The sequence below is a fragment of the Pan troglodytes genome, chromosome 10 (genome assembly GCF_028858775.2).
Source record: "Pan troglodytes isolate AG18354 chromosome 10, NHGRI_mPanTro3-v2.0_pri, whole genome shotgun sequence".
Lineage (NCBI taxonomy): Eukaryota > Metazoa > Chordata > Mammalia > Primates > Hominidae > Pan > Pan troglodytes.
In genome coordinates, this window is record NC_072408.2 from 32,246,937 (window position 1) to 32,271,074 (window position 24,138).

Here is a 24,138-nt window from a genome sequence, read left to right on the forward strand (position 1 = left end):
TGTAATTTATTAACACATTTAATCTTTGGAATAATCCTGTGAAATATGAACTACTACTTGCCTTAAATGTGAGGAAACTGAAACAGAGAGGTTAAGAAACTTGCCCAAGGTCAGACAGCAAAGTAATAGAACAAGAATTTGAACTAGGCCAGGCGCGGTGGCTCACACCTGTAATCCCAGCACTTTTGGAGGCCAAGGCAGGTGGATCATGAGGTCAGTTAGTCGGGCGTGGTGATGGGTGCCTGTAATCCCAGCTACTCAGGAGGCTGAGGCAGGAGAATCGTTTGAACCCGGGAGGTGGAGGTTGCAGTGAGCCGAGATTGCGCCACTGCACTCCAGCCTGGGTGACAGAGCAAGACTCTGTCTGAAAAAAATAAAAGAATTTGAACTAAGATAGTCTGGCTCCAGAGTCTGTACTCTCAATAACTGAGTCACATGCTACACTGCCCAGAGGTGACAGGGCTTCATCAGGCTCATCCAGAAGTTCAGTTTGCCTTGTATGTATTCATGCGTTCATATTCTGAGCACAGCCTATGGATGATGTTACCGATTCAGTGGTGAAAAAGGAGTCATATTTCTGTCTTTCTTTCTGAAACAGAGTTAAAAGCACTACATATAATTAAATCCCATAACATGGTTCCATTATGTAATCAACCCTCAATAATTGGTTATCAATTGTAGCCTGCCTGTATGGAAAGAATGTGTCAGTCAAACCAATACAAACACATGGCCTGACTGACAGCTCTCTTTCCATTCTATATCATTTATTTGGTATGCTGGAATTCATTCTTTGGGCCTATGTGTTGATGAAAATCAGCATTCCTGAGCCTGATGAGCCCTGCAACACTGATGATATCCTTTCTACTTCTGTCTTAGAATTGTCTCGAGGCTACAATTAAATGATATAAGCTCGTTTGTTTATTTAAACAAAGTATATTTACACTTATTTTCAACAAGTATCTTAACAGTACTTACAAATTCTTCTAATATCTTCAAGGTGAGCCGTTACTTCTGATTCACTTTTGGTCAAATAAGGATGGTGAATGTGTGGAAACACTTAAGTTAGTACCCATGTAGTTGATTCAACTCAAGACTTACAATTGCATAAAAGTTTATTAATTTTGGATAAATTATGTACGCTACTTTTCATGAACCTAACACTTTAATAAGCTGTTTAAAAAAATCTCATACAATGGTGACCTTTCTTGAATATAGTTCTCTTAAATCCTAAGAGGAAACGGTATTACTCTTTGGCCGTAATACCAGCACACCTTATTTTATTGTGCTTCACTTTATTGTACTTTGCAAATAAAGAGTTTTTTACAAATTGAAAGTTTGTGGTGATCCCCAGTCAAGCAATTCTATTGGTACCATTTTCCAACAGCATGTGCTCACTATGAGATGGTGATATGGTTTGGCTGTGTCCCCACCCAAATCTCATCTTGAACTGTAGCTCCCACAATTCCCACATGTTGTGGGAGGTGCCCAGTGGGAAGTAATTGAATCATGGGGGCAGGTCTTTCTTGTACTGTTCTCATGATAGTGAATAAGTCTCATAAGATCTGATGGCAAACTTAATAGATAAATGCTATGTGTGTGGTCTAACTGCTCTACCAACCAGTATTCCCCCATTTCTCCCCATCTCCTTGGGCCTCCCTATTCCCTGAGACACAACACTATTAGGCCAATTATTAACCCTATAATGCCCTCTAAGTGTTCCCTATAATTAATAACCCTATAATGAATGCCCTCTAGGTGAAAGGAAGAGTCGCAAGTCTCTCACTTTCAGGAGTGTCCAAGGGAGAGAATATAGGCATGGATTCTTAGTTTCTGTTTCTGGTTGGGCCAGTAAAACCCCTTCCTTATCCCTCTTTTCTGCTTATTACTAAAGACAGAAACTAAAAGCCATGGCTTCAGGCTGCTAAAAGCCTAAGACAAAACAAAACAGAACAACAACAATAAAATAAGGTGGGTTGGAGAAGCTTGCAACCAAAAGCTAGAAATAGTTAAGCTTAGTGAGGAAGGCATGTCAAAAGCTGAGGCAAGCTAAAAGCTAGGCCTCTTATGCCAAACAGTCAAGGTGGGAATGCAAAGGAAAAGTTCTTGAAGGAAATGAAAAGTGCTACTCCAGTGAACAACATGAATGATGTGAAGGTGAAATAGTCTTATTGCTCATATGGAGAAAGGTTTAATAGTCTGGATAGAGGATCAAACCAGCCACAACATTCCCTTAAGCCAAAGCCTAATCCAGAGCAAGGCCTCCACTCTTTTCAATTCTATGAAGGTTGAGAAAGGTGAGGAAGCTGCAGGAGAAAAGTCTGACGTTGCCAGAGGTTGATTCATGAGGTTTAAGGAAAGAAGCCATCTCCATAACATAAAAACGCAAGGTGAAGCAGCAAGTGCTAATGTAGAAGCTGCATCAAGTTATCCAGAAGATTTAGCTAAGATCATTGATGAAGGTGGCTACACTAGACAACAGATTTTCAATGCAGATGAAACAGCTTTATATCAGCAGAAGATGACATCTAGGACTTTCATAGCTAGAGAGAAGTCAATGCCTGGCTTCAAAGCTTCAAAGGACAGGCTGATTCTCTTATTAGAGACTAAATGTAGCTGGGTGACTTTAAGTTGAAGCCAATGCTCATTTATCATTCTGAAAATCCTAGGACCTTTAAAACTATCCTAAATCTACTCTGCCTGTGCCCTATAAATGGAAAAAAGCCTAGATGACAGCAACATCTGTTCACGGCATGGTTTACTGAATATTTTAAGCTTACTATTGAGAAGTACTGCTCAGAAAAAAGGATTCCTTTCAAAATACTACTGCTCATTGACAATGCACCTGGTCACCCAAGAGATCTGATGGAGATGTACAGGAGATTCATGTCCTCATACCTGCTAACAAAATATCTATTCTGCAGCCCATGGATCAAGGAGTAATTTTGACTTTCAAGTCTTATTTAAGAAATACTTTTTGGCCAGACACGATGGCTCACGCCCGTAATCCTAACACTTTGGGAGGCTGAAGCAGGTGGATCACTTGGGGACAGGAGTCCGAGACAGGAGACCTGGCCAACATGGTGAAACCCCATCTCCACTAAAAATACAAAAATTAGCTGGGTGTGGTGGCGTATGCCCATAGTCCCAGCTACTTGGGATGTTGAAGCACGAGAATCACTTGAACCCAGGGGCGCAAGTTGCAGGAAGCTGAGATTACGCTACTGCCCTCCAGCCTGGATGACAGAACAAGACTCTGTCTCAAAAAAAAAAAAAAACAAACAACAACAACAAAAGAAATACTTTTCATAAGGCTATAGCTGCCACAGACAGTGGTTCCTCTGATGGATCTGGGCAAAGTAAATGAAAACCTTCTGGAGATAATTCATTATTCTAGATACCATGAACATTCATGATTCATGGGACGAGGTCAAAACATCAACATTAAAAGGAATTTGGAAGAAGCTGATTTAAACCCTCATGGATGACTTTGAGGGGTTTGAGATTTAAGTGGAGGAAGTCACTGAAGATGTGGTAGAAATGGAAAGAAAAGTAGAATTAGAAGTGGAACCTGAAGGTGTGACTGAATTGCTTCAATCTCATGATAAAACTTCAACAGATGAGGAGTTGCTTTTTATGAATGAGCAAAGAAAGTGATTTCCTGAGATGGAATCTACTTCTGGTAAAGATACAATGTTGTGAACATTGGTGAAGTGACAATAAAGGATTCAGAATATTCCAAAAATGTAGTTGATAAAGCAGCAGTAGGGTTTGAGAGGACTGGCTCCAATTTTTTTTTTTTTCTTTGAGACTCATTCTGTCGCCCGGGGTTGGAGGGCAGTGGCATGATCTTACCTCACTGCATCCTCTGACTCCCAGGTTCAAGGATTCTTTTGCCTCAGCCTCCCAAGTAGCTGGGATTACAGGTGTGTGCTGCCACTCGCAGCCAATTTTTGTATCTTTAGTAGAGACAGGGTTTCACGATGATAGCCAGGTTGGTCTCGAACTCCTGACCTCAAGTGATCCAGCTACCTCAGCCTCCCAAAGTACTGGGATTACAGGCATGAGCCACTGCATCCGGCCTAGGATTGACTCCAATTTTGAAAGAAGTTCTATGGGTAAAAATGCCACCAAATAGCATCATGTGCTACAGAGAAAACTTTTGTGAAGGAAGAGTCAACTGATGTGGCAAACTTCATTGTTGTCTTATTTTAAGAAATTGTCACAGCCACCCCAGCCTTCAGCAACCACCACCCTGATTAGTCATCAATACACTGATTAGACATCAACATCGAGGCAAGACCCTCCACCAGCAAAAAGATGACTTGCTGATGGGTCAGATAACTCTTAGCATTTTTTAGCAATAAAGTATTTTTCACTTAAGGTACTTTTTTTTTTTTTAGGCATAATACTATTACACACTTAATAGACTGTAGTACAGTGTAAACATAACTTTCATATGTACTGGATAATAAAAAAATTCATATGACTTGCTTTATTGCAATATTTGCTTGACTGCAGTGGTGTGGAACTGAACACGCAGTATCTCTAGAGGATGCCTGTAAAATCTCCCACAAATATTTCAGAAGTAAAGGATACATTTGGCTTTCTTTTGGGAGTTAATGTTCTTTGCTCAAATCTTTCACTGTTATTATAGTAACAATGTATAATTTTAACCTTAAAGATGCTAACTTTATGAATTTTTAATAACTTCTTAAAATTTTATATATTATGGATTAGACTAATATTCCTAACACACATTTACTTTTCAAATACCAAAATATTAGATTTATACACATAATACACATTTACTTTCACACACCCAAATCCAACCATTGTAAGTTTAGGTCTATTTAAGCTCTTGAATGGGATTAGATCAACAGAAGCATGAAGATGAAAGGAAAAATAATCATTACCAATGATAATTTTAAAAACCTGTTTACTTTTTAAGTACAACTTTGAAAAGATACATGCAATAAAACTGCTTTCCAAGTATATATAAAGTAAATAAAGAATTAAAGCTGTAGTAAAAATTAGAACAAAATTGAGGTTAACTATAGCTTTTCCTTTCCTGATTTCTGTAGAAAAGACTGAAATTCCAATAGAAAGCAGAATCTTTAGTTCACATTTTCCCCCAATAATACAACTGTTATATAAAATAAGCATTTTAAAAGTTTTTATTTTTAATTTCAATAAAGCAAAATCTAATAAAATAGCATTTCATGATAAAATTATAGTTTTCCTAAGTAAAATAATCCTAATATACTTAAAAACACTCAGAAAATATGCAGTCATAGAAAAGAGTTATATAAAAAGGCCAAAAAAGTCTAAGCAATACATTGGCTTTATTAAATCTAAAATAAAAAATAAATCCTGATAGAACTCATCAAATTTGTTTTAATAAACAAAAATCTACAAAGTGACAGCAAGAGCTTTGATATCACCTAAATATTTAAAAAAGTGAACATGACTATTACATGAAAGAAAAATGAAAATACTTTTAGGTTTACATATTATTCCTCCAAGATACAGAATGTTTTAAATGGCTGTCACCATTCAAATGCTGTAAGATGTGGAGTATGAACTTTTCTATATAATTAGGTAAAAATAAAACAGACATATGATTCCAAAAAGGACTATTCTGTAATATACAATTTCATAAGGTCCAAGTAAGCTTAATTATGAATACATATTCATGAGATTTACTTCTCTATTCTTTATAAGTTGAATAGATTTTTATAAATATATTTTCCTATTATTTTTCTTTTAGTATTTACAGAAAATATTGCAGAGCAAAACATCAAAGGTTAATGTTGCACAACTAATACAACTAATACCTGTACTGTGTTCTTCCTACGACTGACTTTCCTTCTCTCCATTGAGCAGTCACATCGCTGGGATCAAGTAAGCCTTCAAAAATATGCTCCCAGAGATACAAACCTGGTAATTAACAACAAAAACAAAATCAAAACAATTTACTGTCTCATCTACTTTAGTGCATGAGACAAGTTTACGTTCTGTTCTTTTACTCATTTGACTATAAAACCAGAATGCCTCCCCTTTGGGCCGTTGGCAGGCAGTGCTATCAAGCAACAGCTCCAAATCATCAACATGGCAGCTAATGAGAGACAGAGCTCAGAAGCTGTTAGTGTGTAAAATGTGGCAAAATGTAAGTTAATATTAAAGACCTCTCCTACTCTAGATTTGAGAAACCCCTAATTTATATGGATCTTTACCACCTGTCTTATTCTGAAATGAAATGTATTACATTACAAAGTAAACTATACTATGTGGTTAGAACTGCTTTTATAACAGATTGGGGGAGTTGCCATTTTGTGCCAAATGGAGCCAGAGGAGCTCATGTATTTACATATATTAATACATTCAATATGTCAAGGGGATATTACCTCCTCCTCACTTGAACACATATCCCTGAATGCATGATCCCCTTCACAGACAAATGTCATTGCATCTTTTCTCCTTATGGCAGCCCCTGATGTTTTATCATGATTTCACCTGAATGAAAGCTCTGAGAGTAGAGGACAGCAGTGTTACTCAATGAGGCACTATGGAGACCATACACCACCTCTGGGCACCCTGTTTTGGTTACACTCTAAGAGGTTTTTGTTCCATTCTCATTGTACCCTGGTACTAAAGGAAACGCAAGCCACCATGTTTAAAATGTGGCCAATTAGATAAAGCTTTCCAAATGTGATGGGTTGAATAATGTCCCTCTGCCCCACCAGCAAAGATGTCCACATTCTAATCTTTAGAATCTATGAATATGTTACCCTACATGGCAAAAGACACTTTAAAAATATGATTAAGTTAAGGATGCTGAGGTGAAGAGATTATTATAGATTATCTAGGTGGGCCCTATGTAATCTCAAGAGTCCTCACACAAGGGAGGCAGAAGTGTCAGAGTGAGGCAAGGGATATATAAAGATAGAAGCAGAGGTCAGAGTGATGTGGGGCCATAAATGAAGGAATACGGGTAGCCCCTAGAAACTCTAAACGGTAAGGAAACAGGTTCTCCTCTAGAGCCTCCAAAAGTAACACAGACCCCACACATTTAGGGTTCTGCCTTCAGAAAGGTAGGATACTACATTTGTGGTAATTTGTTATGGCTGCAATAGGACGCTATGGATTATACAGTTAAGATTATGGTACCTGGAAATGAGGTGCTACTGTAACAAATACTTAAAAATGTGTAAGTGTCTCTGAAATTGGGTAATGGGGAAAGGCTGAGAGAACTGTGAGGACATGATTTTAAAAAGCCTAGATTAGATTGCCTTGAATACCCTGCAGATAGAAATATGGATGTTAATGACTCAGCTAGTGAAGACTCAAGAAAGAGAGGCAGAGTAGAGAAAACCTATATTGTCTTAGAGGATATCTAAATGATCACAAGCAGATTGTTGGTAAGAATATGCAGTGTTTTTTTTTTTTTTTGAGACAGAGTCTCGTTCTGTCGCCCAGGCTGGAGTAAGGTGGCATGATCTCGGCTCACTGCAACCTCCACTTCCCGGGTTCAAGCAATTCTCCTGCCTCAGCCTCCTGAGTAGCTGGGATTACAGGCAGGTGCCACAATGTCTGGCTAATTTTTGCATTTTTGGTAGAGATGGGGTTTCACCATGATGGCCAGGCTGGTCTTGAACTCCTGGCCTCAAGTGATCCACCGGCCTCAGCCTCCCAAAGTGCTGGGATTACGGGCGTGAGATGCCACACCTAGAATATGCATATTAAAGAAATTGCTGGTGAGGGCTCAGAAGAAAATCAGGAATGTGTTATTAGAAACTGGAAGGATGAGGATCCTTGTTATATAACAGTAAAAAGCTTAGTTGGATTGTATCCTGCAGTTACATGGAAAGCAGAACTTGTGATAAACTTTAATAATTAGCTGGAGGGTTCCAAGCAAAGTGAAAGGTGTGGACTGGTTTCTTCTTGGTGATTAGTGAAATATAAGAAAAAAGAGATACAAGGAAAAACTGTTAAGCAAAAGGGAACCAGAATTTGATGATTTGGGAAATTCTCGGACCATTAAGATTGCAAAAGATGTGAAAAATTAGATTTGCTGCCTGAAAAGGGTGTTCCAGAAACAAGACCAAGGATGTGGCTGCACAACCTTTTGCTAGTGCCTCAGAAGGATCAGAAGATCTGAATATTCATTCACACAAAGGGCTCTTTGAAGAGATTATACATGTGACTTACAGGTCTCCTCAGCCATCTCAGCAGAAGCCAGAAATGGAGATGGGATTACTCAGAAAAGATCTGCAGAGGAGCTTCCCATCTAATGGAGTGAATCCTGTGACATACACAGAGGGCCCACAAGGTTCTTCAGAATGTTTTATGAGCAGAAACACTGCCAGCTTGGACTAAAAAAGACAGCAAGAGGTCACAATGAAAGAAGGCTGATGGGCTCTGAAAATTTTACCAGCTGTCAACAGGCTGATAAAATAACTAAGCTGCAAACTTGTGCTACTTTTTATGAAAAAGGAAAAGATGACTTCAGGAGTGTGGCTGAAATGCCAGAGGGCAAAGCTGTACAACCCATAGATTATTCCTAGGCCTGCAATATCATCTAATGGAGCTGGCCATTTAGATGAAATTTAGATTTCAAAATTGCTTGGACCAGTGACACTTTTTTACTTCAATTTTTCTCCCCTTTTGAATGGGAATGTCTATAATGGTATTTTATAACTGTGTCTAGAGAATAGGCTGATGAAAGTAGCATTTTTCCTGCCAGCAGAGGTGTTAAAAAAAAAAAAAAAGGTAGCATTTGATGAAATTCACTTGGCCACTTTGTGCTTATCAGATTGAAAAGAGAGAAGTCTGGAAATGAAAATCTGAGATTTAAAAGAGGAAATCAATATTAGAGACTTTATTTAAAAAATAATGGCTAGAACTTGATGATTGAAGGCCTGGTTTCAGGTACTTGAAATTTAGAGGTTGGTAGTAATCTTCCAGGATGTATACTTGTATGTAAGTATGAACGAATTTATGAAATACCATGAGCAGGGCACTATGCTCTGTACATTTTCCTCTCATCTGGTACTTTCTATCCATATGCCTTATTGTACACAAACCCAACTCATGTTCAAAGGCCACATAAAGCGCTTTCTAAGTCACTAAATTCTTTGTGACTCTTTAAACCCTCAGGGCCCCATTCTCTAATTGAGCATAATATATATCTTAGAACACTACACTCTCATGATATTCACAGCAAAAATGCTTCTGTGGTCAATCAAGTTTAATCAACTACATACTATAATATATTCCTTCGCTGATACAATGAACATTGTCATATTAAAGGCTCTTGAGAAAGGCCTGCAATGAAGAACCTTGTTTAACTTTGTACTCTTCAGTGTTTCCCAAATGTGTTTGGCCATCAAGGGCAGGGGCCACATCTTATACTTGTGTATCAAGTGTCCAAAAAATACACAGATTCATGAAAATTCAGTTGACATATGCATTGCAATCTAATGACACTATACAGCCTACTCAATGTATCAATAAATGAAGCTGTGCTCTGCTAAAGACCAACAGTGGAATATGTATGTGTGTACATTTACAAATAGATGTTGTCTAATTGGGAGAAAGGAATTATTGACAAAAAGCGAAAAAATATATCATGATGCCTTAATTAACAAATTATGAAATAAATTATATTAAAATGAATTTCATATCAATAAAATACATTTTATAATGCTTTTTACATGTCTTCCTTCTACATATTAACTTACCAATGGCAGCTTTGCCCCAGATTTGTACACTGAGATCTGTTTTTCCCTTCGTGGATTTATTTAATATTTGAAGGCTAGTTTTAAATCTGTGTTGTTGCTCATTTTTTTCATCTCCTTCCCAAGGATTCCATTCTTCACTTTCCAAAGTGGACTGTTCTGTTTTAAAAAGAGTAAGTGTTTACCAGTAAGGTATTATTCAAATCATTTAAAGTAGGTAAATTCAAATCATTTAAATTAAGTGTTAGTTCTAATTTCATCCTAACTTTAATTTCTGAGAGGTAGAGCAACTGAATTTAAACTGGTAATACACAATGAAAACAAAAAAGAAAATCAGCAATTTTTTTACTGAACTTTTTTTACTCTGAAAAGTCTTAGAAATAAAATGCTACCTTGAGACAGGAAAATTCTCTTCCCCAACACAAAACCTTTAAAAATAACAGGATAATATGTATCAAGTTACAAGCTTAACTTTTGCAATTATTTTTATCCATTGTATACAGGTAACCTATGCACAAAAAACTGACTTCAGAGTGTAGTGTTCACCAGTCTTAGATAATATCGTGCAAAATTCTGAATAAAGGGAAAGAGAAAGCCGAGTCTGATCTTAACACAAGTTAAAACACAGGACAGGGGACCAGAATTTGGAGGTAAAGTCTGCCTTATGGTCACTGCAGGATTAGAGAGGGCTTTGTTTCAACATGGAAACGGATGTCTTAAACCTTGCGGCGATTTTGAGGCCTTCCAGGAGCATTCCCGCAAATCTCTGGCATTTGAGACGACGTCTTGGATTTTAACACGCGTTTGAAAGGCGTGCGCGCCTGTCACCCCCTGGGATCGGGAGCGGGGACGGCGTGTGAGATCTGGGTAAGAATGAGGACCATTCTCCAATTCCGAGCCAAGGGCTGGCTCGAGAGGCTGTAGGGGGCAAAGCGCTTCACAGGCCCTGCGGGTAATCCCGGACTTGAGAGCCGGGTGCGGGGACCCGGCACCAGCCGCCCAGCAGCCCCAGCCAGGAGCGCAGAGCCGGAAGGAAGCCGCCGACCCAGTCCTACCTCGGCCGCGTCTCTCCCGCGCGGGGGCCGCCCCCTTCCTGAGGCCCCGCGGGGACCCGGCCGGCGCCTGGCGGCGGCGCCCGAAGAAGACGTGGTAGGCAGCGTAGAGGGAGAATAGGCAGTACAGGGCGATAAGAAACGAGCAGAGCCGCTTCCGCGTCAGCCGCATCCCACTCGGGCTTCCAGTCAGGCATCCACCGCCATGGAGCGGGCGGAAAGAGAATCCGCGACACCGGCGGCGTCCGAGGCAGGCCCAGCCCGTTTCCAGGCAGTCCCCATCCAAGGCTCCTCCGCCCAGCGCCCGGTACAGCCCCGCCCCGGACACGCCCACCGCCCCCCTCCCGCCCAGGCCCCGCCCCCTCCAGTCGCGGCTCATCCACCCGGCCGAAGGCCTGCCCACCTTCGACACTGGAAGAGGGGGTACTGGAGCGGCCCCTACCCCACGCTGCTTCCAGACGCCGGGCTGGGTGGGAACCTCTCTGACCTCTGCCGTGTACTCATGGCACCTTTCAACCCTGGCCACTTTTCCCAAGTACATAAAGACTCGGGGGAAAAAGAACACCCGCGGTGGTCCATGAAGGCCATGTGAAGGCATGGACCGTGACGTTTTTTGCTCTACATGGAATCCCTAGCGCCTAGGACAGTGCCTACTACGTTGATAGATGAGTGAATATAAACGTCCTTTAAAAAAATTAAGTGATGATGGTCGCTTAACATTGTGAATGTAATTAATACCACTCACTTGTATGCATAGAAATAGTTAAAATGTCGAATTCATGTTTTATATACCTTACTGCAATAAAAACATTTTTAAAGTTAAGTTTCATTATTATGCGAGTTGAACGCACATAGGCATGCAGTATTTTGTCAAATAGAGGCTGTAAATGTGAATGCTTCAAAAAACTTTGTATCCAGCCTTGGGAAGATGGGCTACAATGTTTTGTCAGTTGCTCTGGTACTACTGTTCAAATTACCCAGCAGTCTTGCGACGGTATGTCTGCTAATTAGGGTGACCAATGGTCCCAGTTTGCCCAGGAGTGTAAGGATTCTCCAGTTGGAGGATTTTTAGTGCTAAAATTGGGAAAGTCCTAGGAAATCAGTAAAATTGGTCACTCTAGCACCGACCCTAAACTATTAGGTCAAACACTTTACCCAATCCCCCAAACAGTTCCCTGCCTCAAAAGACCTGTTTTAAACCATTTTTGCTCAGACTCCCCAAATCCTATAAATATCACCCCCAACCTTCTCCTTCTGAGACTGCCAAGCTTCTGTCAAAGTGTGGCCTCCCTTACTGTAGTAGATTTAATAAATTTAGCTTTCCTTGATTAACAGGCTATTCTGGTGTCTTAGGGAGATGGCAGTTGTTTTATGTACGCTATATTGTTGTTTATCCTATTTTGTTTGTTTGTGGAAATGACAATTATTTAAGGATAGGAAGTAATTACCTTATAGTTACTACAAAACACCCACTGTATCCATGTACATTCAGATGCTACTGACTAATGGTTTTACTATTGAGAAATGCATACAAGGTAAAACTAATATGCAGTTGATGTCATCTTGAATAGGGGAGAGGGCCATGAAAATGAAGGAGTTGTTTTACCTCAAACTGCAAATGACTGCATAATTTGATGATAAGCTTTTAAAAATATATTTAGGTTGCAAAGGAATCTTCCAATTGATCTAAGTCTGGCAGAGTTCATTTTCCTTTCTCTTGGTGTTTAATGGTTGAGCTACAGCTGGGAGCTACTTTCTGTATATGCTCTCATCTCTTCAGGTGGATGGAAAGAGAGGGAAAGAGATGTGGTGGGGAATGCAGCAGTGTGGAGGGGGAGACAAGGTTAAATATCCTCTGGGGGTTGAAGCTCCGCATATAGGGAACCAGACCTGAGAAGGAAAGATGTGGGAGGAAGAATAGAAATAAAGGAATATGAGATGAAATCAACTAAAGCAGGGCTAAAATCTTTACTTGGTGAAATTTTCTACTCTGTCTGCAAAGGGAAGAACTATTAATCAACAAGATATTGAGAAAATAGCCCTAATGTCCTAATGCCTTCTTCTAGTTGACTGTGAAATAGTACACGCTTATTCTTAGAAGTCCCCAGTACAAATTTCTTGTGATACCTGGTCAAAATTCTCTTCTTAGTTTATCAAGTTTCCAGTAATACTCAAGAAGTGTGTTAACTACTTTGAGAGATTTTTCACAGCTTGGCCAAGCTTTTGTGTCAAACCCTTTGCAAAATACTTCTAGCAGGGCTTGGCCATGTAAGTTATCAACTATAGCTATTTCAAATTTGTAAGAATCAGTCCTAAGAAGATACATTTTTCTTTTTCATGTGAGTACAATGCTCACAAAAATAAGTAATAAAACTCTACAGAAATATATTGGCATTGGGAAATAGTAAGCAAATTATAACGCCTTCTTTAAACAATCAATCAAACAACATACTAATAACCAACCAAACAGAAACTAGGATGAAGGTTAAAGACAGAACAACTCTGAGGTGAAATTGAAGCAGATGAGCAGAAACAGATTCTGTGCAAACATCACTTCCTCCGTAAATCTTTCCCTCACCTATTTCCCCCTTCCCCACACCCTCTAAACCCTATGCACAGTTTCATCATTGGTGTCACATTTCATCACCAATTTTGTTTATGTATTCCATATGATCCACCAGCCTTAACTAGTGTGATAGTTGTCTGTGGACTCTGTTCTACTAAAAGCCCTTATGAGTGGGTACCACCACGGTGATAGTCTCAGAGAGTGATTCAAGACAGCTTGAACCCATGTGACTCCATCTCTCATTTACCACTGACTTCATTTGCATATGCTGTTTTTCTAATGATATTATTATCATCAACTTGGGGTAGGAGGCTACTGAAAGGCCCCAGGAGTGATATAAATGCATTTCAACCTCTTAAAAATTAAAAAAAAATTTTGTGAGTACATCATAGGTGTATATATTTATGGGTTACATGAGATTATTTTGATATAGGCATGCAATGTGTAATAATCCCATCAGAGTAAATAGAGCATACATCCACTGAAGCATTCATCCTTCGTGTTACAAACAATGCAATTATACTCTTTTAGTTATTTTAAAATGTACAATTAAATTATTTTTGACTATAGTCACCCTGTTGTGCTAGCAAAGACTAGGTCTTATTCATTCTTTCTTACTGTTTTTTGTCTGCATTATCCATCCCCACTCTCCTCCCCCACCTGCCCCCACTACTCTTCACAGCTTTTAGTAGCCATCCTTCTACTTTCTATCTCCATGAGTTCAATTGTTTTATTTATTTATTTTTTAAAGTAGAGACAGGCTCTCATTATGTTGCCCAGGTGGGTCTTGAGATCCTGGGCTCAACTGATCAGCTTGCCTTGGCCTTTCAAAGTGCTGGGATTACAGGCGTGAGCCACTGTGCCTGGCCTCAATTGCTTTAATTTGCAGCTCCCACAAATAAGTGAGAACATGCAAAGTTGGTCTTTCTGTACTTGGCTTACTTTACTTAACATAATGACCTTCATTTTCATCCATGTTGTTGCAAAATGCAAGCTCTCATTCTTTTTTTATGGCTGGATAGCACTCTGTGGTGTATATGTACCACATTTTCTTTATCCATTCATCTGTTGATGAACATTTAGGTTGCTTCCAAATCTTGGCTATTGTGAATAGTGTTGCAATAAACATGGGAGTGCAGATATCTCTTCAATATACTGATTTCCTTTCTTTTGAGTATATACCTAGGAGTGGGATTGCTGACTCCCATGGTAGCTCTATTTTTAATTTTTTGAGGAACCTCCAAACTGTTCTCCATAGTGGTGGTACTAATTTACATTTCCACCAACAGTGTACAAGGGTTCCCTTTTCTCCATATCTTCTCCAGCATTTGTTATTGCCCTTTCAACCTCTTTTAGTCTCATTTAGTGATGTCTTTCTGTGCTTTTTGCTCACTTCATTTTTTGTGGTTGCAAGAATGTAAATATTTGATGTATTCCCTCTCCTAATTTTGACTTTTCATCACAAGGTCTTGATGGCTTATACATATTCCCGTGAATCCATCAACTTCATGCATTCTTATTTCTATTAACTCACTTAACTCACCCAGATAGATTTATTCTTTTCCAGTAGAATAGACACATCTGATTAATAATGCACCTTTAATAATCTGAGATTTATCTTTATTTTTACAAACTCTGCCATGTTTATTTTATATCAGGATTATTGCTAGCTGTCTCAAATGGGTTGGATAGCATTTCAGTCCTTGAACAGTTTATATAGCATGGAAAATACTGTCTGTAAAAGTCTGACTGCACTTTTCAGTAATATTCATTGGCCCTAGAACTATTTTTTGAGATAGTTCTTTAATAACACTCGTTTGGTTTATTCTTGCTTGTAATATTAATACTTAAGTCTGTTTTGGCAATTTTTATTTTCTAAGAAACCAGTTTACCTCATTAGGATTAAAAAGCATTCAGATATATCCCTTCTTTCATTCCTAATTTTATTCTTTTGAGTTTTTCTTTTTTATAGTGAAATTTTCAGCTTTTATAATTGATTGTATGATTTTATTATTGGTTTTCCCCTCTCCTTCCAACTATCTTTGGATTTATCAGTTTTGTTTGTCTATGTGGCAGTTACTAGATTGTGCATTATTTTTCATTATTTTGTTTTTTCTGTTTTCCTGTTTGTTTGATCTTTTCTCTAACTTTATTAATTGGACAGTTGGTTTAACATTTTATCATTTCTTCTTAATAATGAAATCATAGAAACTGATTAATTTACCACTGCATCCTGAAAGTGCAATATTTTTACTCTTTGCTATTTAGATTTTTTATTTGATCCAGTAGAGATTATAGGAGAGAGTGTATGTGATATTTTAATGACCAAGTAGTAAACATTTTGTTAGATCAGTCTTTAAAATTTTTACCAATATGATGGCTGCAATGGACTTTTATTATTGTAATTTTCATTTCCCTGGTTAATAATGAGATTGAGTATCTTTTAATATATATATATTTTTTGTTTTTATCCTCTGTTTTTATGTTTTGTATAGTTTTTTACTTGTTGCTTATCTTTTACTATTGATTGTAGAATTTCTATTTACTTTATACAGCAATCATTTGTTTATGTACATTAAGTATATTCTTCCAATTTTTGGCTAGTCTATTTTATTTGTATACATATTTTTATTTTTTATTTTTTTGGACAGAGTCTTGCTCTGTCATCTAGGCGGGAGTGCAGTGGTGCAGTCTCAGCTCAATGCAATCTGTGCCTCCCAGGTTCAAGTGATTGTCCTGCCTCAGCCTCCCAAGTAGCTGGGATTGCAGGTGTGTGCCACCACACCAGACTAATTTTTGTATATTTAGTAGAGATGGAGTTTCACCATGTTGGCCAGGCTGGTCTCAAACTCCTGAGCTCCACCCACCTTGGCCTCCCAAAGTGCTGGGATTACAGGCGTGAACCATCACACCCCACCATATTTTATTTATATTTACTTTTATTGTAAAGACATTTTAAATTTTAACATAGCTAAATTTATCAGTCTTTTCCTTTACAGTTTGGGGGGGTGTGTATGCATATATGGGTGTGTGTGTGCATATATGTATTCTTTAAGAAAAATATGCCTGCATATTCCTATTAGAATCTTAATTAAAATTGGATTAAATTTATAGAATAATTTGGGTAGAATCAAGTTACAATATTGAGTTATTCCACCCAAATGTATTACAAATTATCCCAGTACCAATTACTGATAGGCCGTCCTTTAATGACTGATCAGCAGTGCCTCATCTGTCAACATGAGGCTTTCTTGTATGTGTAGTCTAGTTCTGACTTCTCTGCCTTTCTTGTCTCAATTTCATACTATCTTAGTTACTGTAGCTTTATAAGTCTTCATATTTGGAAGGACAATCTCTCCAATTTGCTCTTTTATTTTATTTTTTAAAATTGTCTTGGCTATTCTTATTTCCCTGTACATTTTAGAATTAGCTTGTCGAGTTTTACTAAAAAACACTCATGAATGGTAATTAGCATTTTATTGCATTTATAGGATAACTTGGGGAATAATTGACTTTTTGTATAATATTGAATTTTTAATTCTATTTATGGACACTAAAACTGTGCCTGATTTAATTTTATACAAGCAATGCTGCAGGGAACCCCATTGTGTTTGTCTCCTTGTTCCCGTGTGTGACATCCTCCAGGGCACAGCTCCCAATTTGCACGTCAATAGAAAAATGTGAAAAAAAATTACATTGATTGACAAAAGTAAGTCACAGGAGGAAATGGATGGTAAGATAGTATTTAGGCCCAACTTAATGTCTTTCAATACAGCTTTATAATTTTATCCATACAGTTTGCATATCTTTTATTGGATTTTCTATAATAGGGGTGGCTATGTGTAGCAGAGACTCAAAATACCAGTGATTTAAATAAAACAGAAATCTATTTTACGCTACATTAAAGTTTTGAATGAAGTAAATTCTTCACTTGTCTCCTGTGATATTGTGACATGTATGTTTGATTTTCCACCTCCAGTTTCTTGGCATACAACTAAAATCCTTGGAATAAGTGTCTTTTTGAATGCTAATGAGATGACTGGTGGCTGGTAGCCCCTTAGGTAGCTTCAGGTTAGGTGCTGGTCACTGGAAAGACCAAGGCAGGAATAGAAGGTTGGAACTTTCTTCTCCACCCCATAACCTCCACAAAGGAGGGAGGGGCTGAAGGTAAAGTTGATCAATGGTCAATAATTTAATCAATCATGCCTATGTTTCTTTCCTTCCTTCCTTCCTTTCTTCCTTCCTTCCTTCCTCTTTCTTTCCTTCCTTCATTTATTTATTTATTTATTTATTTATTTATTTATTTATTTCTTCTTTCTTTCTTTCCTTCTTTCTTTCTTTCTCTCGCTTTCTCACTTTCTCACTTTCTCTCTCTTTCTCTCTTTCTTTCAGATGGACTCTTACTCTGTTGTCCAGGCTGGAGTGCAGTGGTGCCATCTCGGCTTACTGCAACCTCCGCCTCCTGGGTTCAAGCGATTCTCGTGCCTTAGCCTCCTGAGTAGGGATTACAGGTGCACATCACCATACCTGCCTAATTTTTGTATTTTTAGTGGAGATGGGGTTTCACCATGTTGGCCAGGCTAGTCTTGAACTCCTGACCTCAGGCAATCAACTCATCTCGGGCTCCCAGAGTGCTGGGATAACAGGCATGAGCCACCACACTCGGCTGTAATTAAACTTTCATAAATTCTCTAATGGACAGGGTTTGGAGAGCTTCTGAATAGCTAAACATGAAGAAGTTCCTAGAGGGTGGCACCCCCAGAGAGGGCAGGAAAGCGCCACGCCCCTTCCCACATGTCTTTCTCCATGCATGTCTTCATCTGTATCCCTTGTAATATTCTTTAAAATGAACTAATAAAAGTAAGTATTTCCCTGGGTTATAACGAGCTGTTTTAGAAAATGTGTCAAACTCGAGGAGGTGGTTGTGGGAACCTGGATTTATAGCCAGTGGGTTAGACGCACAGGTAAAACAACCCAGAGCTTGCGGTTGGCATGAGAAATGGGGAGTAGTCTTGTGGAACGGAGCCCTAAGTCTGTGGGATCTGATGCTATCTCCAGATGTTGTCAGAATTGAAATGGAGGACACTCCGCTTGTATCTGCTGAAGAACTAATGGATTGGTTGATGGTTGTTGGTGGGGAGAAATCTCCAGATACTTCTTGGTGACCAGGGGTCACAGAAGTCTTTTTTTTTTTTTCTGAGACAGGGTCTTACTCTGTCCCCCATACTGGAGTGCAGTAGTGCAAACATGGCTTACTTCAGCCTCAACCTCCTGGGTTCAAGTGATCCTCCCACCTCGGCCTCCTGAGTAGCTGGGATCACAGGTATATGCCATCATTCTTGGCTAAGTTTTAAAATTTTTGTAGCAACTGGTTCTTGCTACGTTGCCCAGGCTGTTCTCAAACTCCTGGGCTCAAGCAATCCTCCTGCCTTGGTCTCCCAAATTGCTGGGATTATAGATGTGAGCCATCACTCCAGTCAACATAACAATTTTGAAAATTTCTATTGTAAGATTAGTCTGTTCTTTAATCAAAGATTTTCTGAACAAGAGGAATATCAACATAACAGAACAAAAAATGATCCTAGGAACTGAATTGGAATCTTAATCTCTTGATGATGAAATGAAGAGAGACAAAGGTTAGGTCAGAAAGGCTTTTTTGGAAACAATCTATAGCTCGCTCTCTGTAAAAAGATAGAATCCTTGACTCTTTTGTTGAAGAATAACAAGATACAAATCGTGTTCAAGATCTTCTCACGCTCATCAAGATGGAAAATATTTGGAGTTAGTTGATTTCTCTCCCCTCACCATTCCCTTTGCTAGCGTAGATTCAAAGATAGTCTTTACAGCAGCTGGAGAAAACTTGTACAAAAATATGCTTAACCATGACAACATTAACACACTTTGTTTTTTTAAGATCACACTTTTCAAAAAACGTCAAGTAATATTTTATCTTTAATTATTTATGATAAATTTTCTTTACTTTAATTAAATGTTTAGGCTACTATTTTTAAAGCTTTATTATTTGTTAATAATTCATATTTGAATCATAATACAGTTTTAACATTTATTTTTAATTTACCTTTTTACTTACTAGGTTTATAAATTTATAGTTTTTTGTATTTAAAAATACCATTTTTCTAAGATAAAAAGGAAAATATCAGTTTTGTATTTGAAATATTTATTTTGTATTTGTATGTATCATTTCATATTTGGAAATATAATAATTTTATATTTGAAAATATAAACATGCATCATTTTGTATTTGAAAATGTAAATATACAGCACTGAAAACAATGTACTTTCCTGCCTCTATGCTGATCAATTCTAGACCAAATCATACTTTCTTGTTTTTGACTGAGCAATAGTGGGGCAAGTCTAATATAGCTTAACTGCCTATAGTGGAAATAGTGGCTCCTGGAAGTCTCCAGCCAATGGAGACAGGACACAGTAGCAGGGACAAACTGTGTAAGGGATAAAAATTTCTTCCCTCCTTTGTTCAGGTGTCCTCTCACCATTGTTCCATCTGTGGTGAGCACCCTTTCTGCAGAAAATAAAAATGGCTTTGCTGAGACAATTAAATTTATGTTCAAGTGCTATTTCTTTGGAGCACCAGGGAACAAGAATTCTGTTTCTAAATAAACATTTTACATATAACACTTATCAAGAACTTGCCTCATTATCCTAGTCTCACTGTTTGATTATCCAAAGCTATTATGCCATGAATTCTACCCAAGCCCAACCAGTTTCCTGCTCTCAAGACCTACCTTAAAATCATCTTGCCCAGACCCTCAAATACTGTGAGTAATCCCGTCTTGATTTTCCTCATCTGAGACCCTACTCAGACTATCAAGTTTGTGTCCTTTGTTATTTTAGGAAACCTAATAAACTTAGTTTTGATTGATCAGCAGGTTTTTCTGGTGTTCTTTTTGGGACCTAAAAACAAAAAAATTTCTGTTTACGCAGTACTGTTTTATCAATACTGCTGTTGGTGTTTGTCATATTTGAATGTTTGTATTTTTTTCCTTGTGAGTTCATCATTGGTAAAGATTTTTTTTTTTTTTTTTTTCTGAGAGAGTTTCATTTGTCCTGGATTTAGGACAAATGAAAATTGCCCTGAGCTGTGAAAGTGTCTCCAGAGAGTGGGTTTTGTTTTTCATTGAGTTTCAATAGATCAGCACGTTTTTCTCTTTTTTTTTAAAACTGAAGTATAACATATAATATGCATATTTACTAAAGTATAAAATGTAATATCCATATGGAAAAGGACAATATAAATGTAGAGCTTAATGCATTTTCACAAAGTGAACACTGTTCTGTGACTTGCACCTACATCAAGAAATAGAATATCACCAGCTCCTCAGAAGCCCCACTGAGATCCCCTTCAGCCAATACCACCTTCACACTGCACAAGAGTAATCACCATACTGTCTTTGAACATTGTTGATCGTGTGGTTTTCTGAATAGCTTTATTCATTCCACATTGAACTTGTGAGGTTCATCTGTATTTGTGTGTGGTGGTGTTGATCATCATTCTCATAGCTGTATAATATTTCAATATGGGAAGGTACTATAATTTATTTACCTGGATTAGTTTTAATATTTTTCTTAGCTTTTGATTCTTAATCTAAACAGGCCTTTCTATTTTTCTAGGTGGGTTTTATTTTCTTCCAAGTTTCTGAGCAGCTCACACACTAATTTATATCCTCCTAGTGCTCTTGGAAGAATTCCTCATTTTTCATGAGTGGGATGAACTGATATTCTAGATATTATGCGAGAGGTTCACTTCTACTCCCTTGCTTCACACAGGCCTGAAGTTATATCTCCTGTTCTGTAGGGGACATACTTGATATGTATTAGTTAATAACTATTTTCTCTCCATTGTGAATTTTTATTTTTCTTATTGTAAAATTACCCCATTTATTCCATTTAATTCTTTTTGATTTAAACTCTACCTGAATTAATATTTCCCTGTTGGCTTTTGTGATAGACTGAATGTTTGTGTCTTCACAGAATTTATATGTTGAAATCCTAATCTCCAATATGATGGTATTAGGAGGTCCAGCCTTTAGAAGGTGATTAGGTCATGAGGGTTAGGCCCTTATAAATGGAATTAGTGCCCTTATGACAAAGACCTTAGAGAGCTGCCCCATCCCTTCTGAAAAGATGGCTATCTCAATCAAGAAGTTGTCTCTCCCCAGACACTGAATCTGCTGTTACCTTGATCTTGGACTTCTCAGCCTTTAGAACTGGGAAATAAACATTGATTATTTAAGCCACCCAGTCTATTGTGGTTTGTTATAGCAGTCCAAACAGATTATGACAGCTTTCTGTTTGTGTTTACAAATTGGATCTTCCATTCCTTTATTTTTATGTTTTTTTTTTTGGTTTTATTTTACTTTAGATTTGTCTCTCAAGCAGCACATGGTTGGTTCTAACTCTTTAACTAGTATTTGCCTTTCATTATGAGATTTTATACCTTTTGTGTTTGAGGTTGTAATTGCTACATGTAATCACTATTTTTTGCTAAGCTTCATATTTTTTATGTATCCTTGCTCTTTCTTTTGTTTTTGATATTTTGCTACATAAGTTTAATTTACTTTTGTCTTCTCCAATAACTTGGAAGGAACTCTGAAACTTTAAATTCTTGAATAGTTTTTGTAAGTTGTGTTTTAATGAAAAGAACATTTAGCTCATATTTCTCTAATTGTCAAAATAAAAACAAAATGGTATATTGTGATCTTTTTCTTCCTACTCTTTGTGAGGATAATATGGGTTTAGAATCAGATGCCACGAAATTACTGACTTGACATGATGCAGTGTATCGGCAGGGGTAGGATGTGTTACTGTTCACAATATTTGTGTCGCCTGCTCACAGGAGAATTACACATGCTTGCCCTATTGCTTGATCTCAGGCGTGGCCACATGACTTGCTTTGGCTAATGAAATTTTGAGCGGAAGCATCCATGCGGCACTACCGGCAGAGCTTCAGGAGCCTGCACATACTCTGCCATACTCTTGCCCACAGGTCACTGTGATTGCTACTTTCTAGATGGTTTCTGATCCCTCAGCTGGGTGCTGCTGCACTAAGTGTCTCTATTATGAACAGAGCCGTCCTGCTGATCAGCCATCGACATATGCCACGAACAAGAAAAATTAACCTCTGTTTTTATGGGCCACTAAGATTTTAGGATTACTTGTTACCTCAGCCTTACTTAGCTTCCCCTGCCTGATATGATGATATTTGGAGAAGTCTGACAAGAGCTTATGAATGAGTTTGCTAACAGAAAATTAATATGGTAAAATCTACTCACAATGTGGTGACCTATCTATTTTAGTAACCAAGCAAGAGATTGTAGATGTGTTTCTGGAATGTCCAAGAACTGTTGTGGAGCAAAGCCATTTTACTTTCCAGGACAGAAATTAGTGGTACCTTCAAGAGACAGAGTTACAGAGGCCCTTGCAAACCAAGTATTCAATAATTAAGAGTTTTGTCTCTACCCTGAAGGCAGTGGGAATCTGCTGTATGGTCTTAAGCATTCATTTATTCATTCAACAAACATTTATCAAACAATGATTATGTGCTCATTACTATTTTTCGTCATGGGGCACCTGCTGTGAGCAAAACAGAGTTCCTGCTCAAATTAGTTTTCTTTCTTTTTTTTTAATTCTTTTTTTCTTTTTGGGAGGCTCAAGCGATCCTCCCATCTCAACCTCCTGAGTAGCTGGGACCACAGGTGCATGCCACCATACCTGGCTAAATTTTTTTTTTTTTTTTTTTGTATTTTTTGTAGAGGTGGGGTTTTGCCACATTGCTCAGGCTGGTCTTAAACTCCTGGAATCAAGTGATACTCCTGCCTTGGCCTTTCATAGTGCTGGGATTAAAGGTGTGAGCCACCATGCCTGGCCTTCAAATGAAATTTCTTTGTGGCAAAATGGCAAGCTATGTCTCTGACACTGTGGTAATACCCGCACAGCCAACTCAATAGCTTCAGACAGGACTATCCTTGCTTATTGTCTTAAAAGTTACTATGGGTAATGTTTGAACAACAGTTGGCATAATTCACGTCCCAAGTATGTATGTAGCTATGTGCAAAACGTATCACACAGTCAGCCTGAACAAATTATATCTGAATCATATGACCCAATTTTCTAGTTTAAACAAAAATAGTATAGGCTTGAAATTTATCTATGATTCAAATAAATGTTGGGGGTTTTGATGTGGGAAATTTAAATACATTTTGTAGTAGATTTTGTGCTCCTTGCTCTGACATCGTAGCTTCTTGAGTCAGCAAAAGAAAAAGGTTAATAAAGGTGGCACTGTCCAAAAAAAAATCACTGAAAATTTTTGGATAAAACAATACTGTCAGGATGAATTATTCCAAAATGCAGTTTTTAAAAACTGCATTTAAAGAAAGTGAACAGAGGAGGGAGCTGTAGGTAGAATTTTAACCACATGCATACCACTATTTTTATATTAGAGATTTCTGATATATGCTAATATAAATGTACACATTACTAAAAAATTATATTACACATAAAAATTGTATGCTTATGTATCTGTGAATTGGAGATGTTTGCTTGCAGGTTAAAAAAAGAATGTTATAAGGTTTATTCTAGGTTTGTTATTAAAGATACCTGTGTTCACAAATGATGTCCCTTTTTTTAAATTCTTTTTTTTTGTGAGGTCATTTTTAAATTTAATTTAATTTTAATTTTAATTTTGAGACAGGGTCTTGTTCTGTTATCCAGGCTGTAGTGCAGTGGTGTGATCATGGCTCACTGC

The 24,138-nt window shown here is 37.9% G+C and overlaps 1 protein-coding gene across 5 annotated transcripts in view; it reads right to left on the reverse strand.

Annotated features, from left to right (window-relative positions):
* The window catches only part of RXYLT1 (ribitol xylosyltransferase 1), a 29,962-nt gene extending 18,853 nt beyond the window's left edge, over positions 1-11,109 (reverse strand). Inside the window, exons 1-4 of one of the 5 annotated variants that reach the window (XM_063786402.1) lie at positions 10,793-11,106; positions 9,741-9,896; positions 8,209-8,372; positions 5,835-5,937 (exon numbers count right to left, since the gene is read on the reverse strand). In XM_063786402.1, the coding sequence (XP_063642472.1) occupies positions 5,835-5,937; positions 8,209-8,224 (119 nt within the window). In that variant the 5' untranslated portion in view covers positions 8,225-8,372; positions 9,741-9,896; positions 10,793-11,106. Of the gene's footprint in view, positions 1-5,834; positions 5,938-8,208; positions 8,373-9,740; positions 9,897-10,129 lie in introns of all 5 variants that reach the window. The other 4 variants (XM_063786403.1, XM_063786404.1, XM_509188.8 and 1 more) reach the window with 4 other exon arrangements.
* Positions 11,110-24,138: the final 13,029 nt, after the last annotated feature.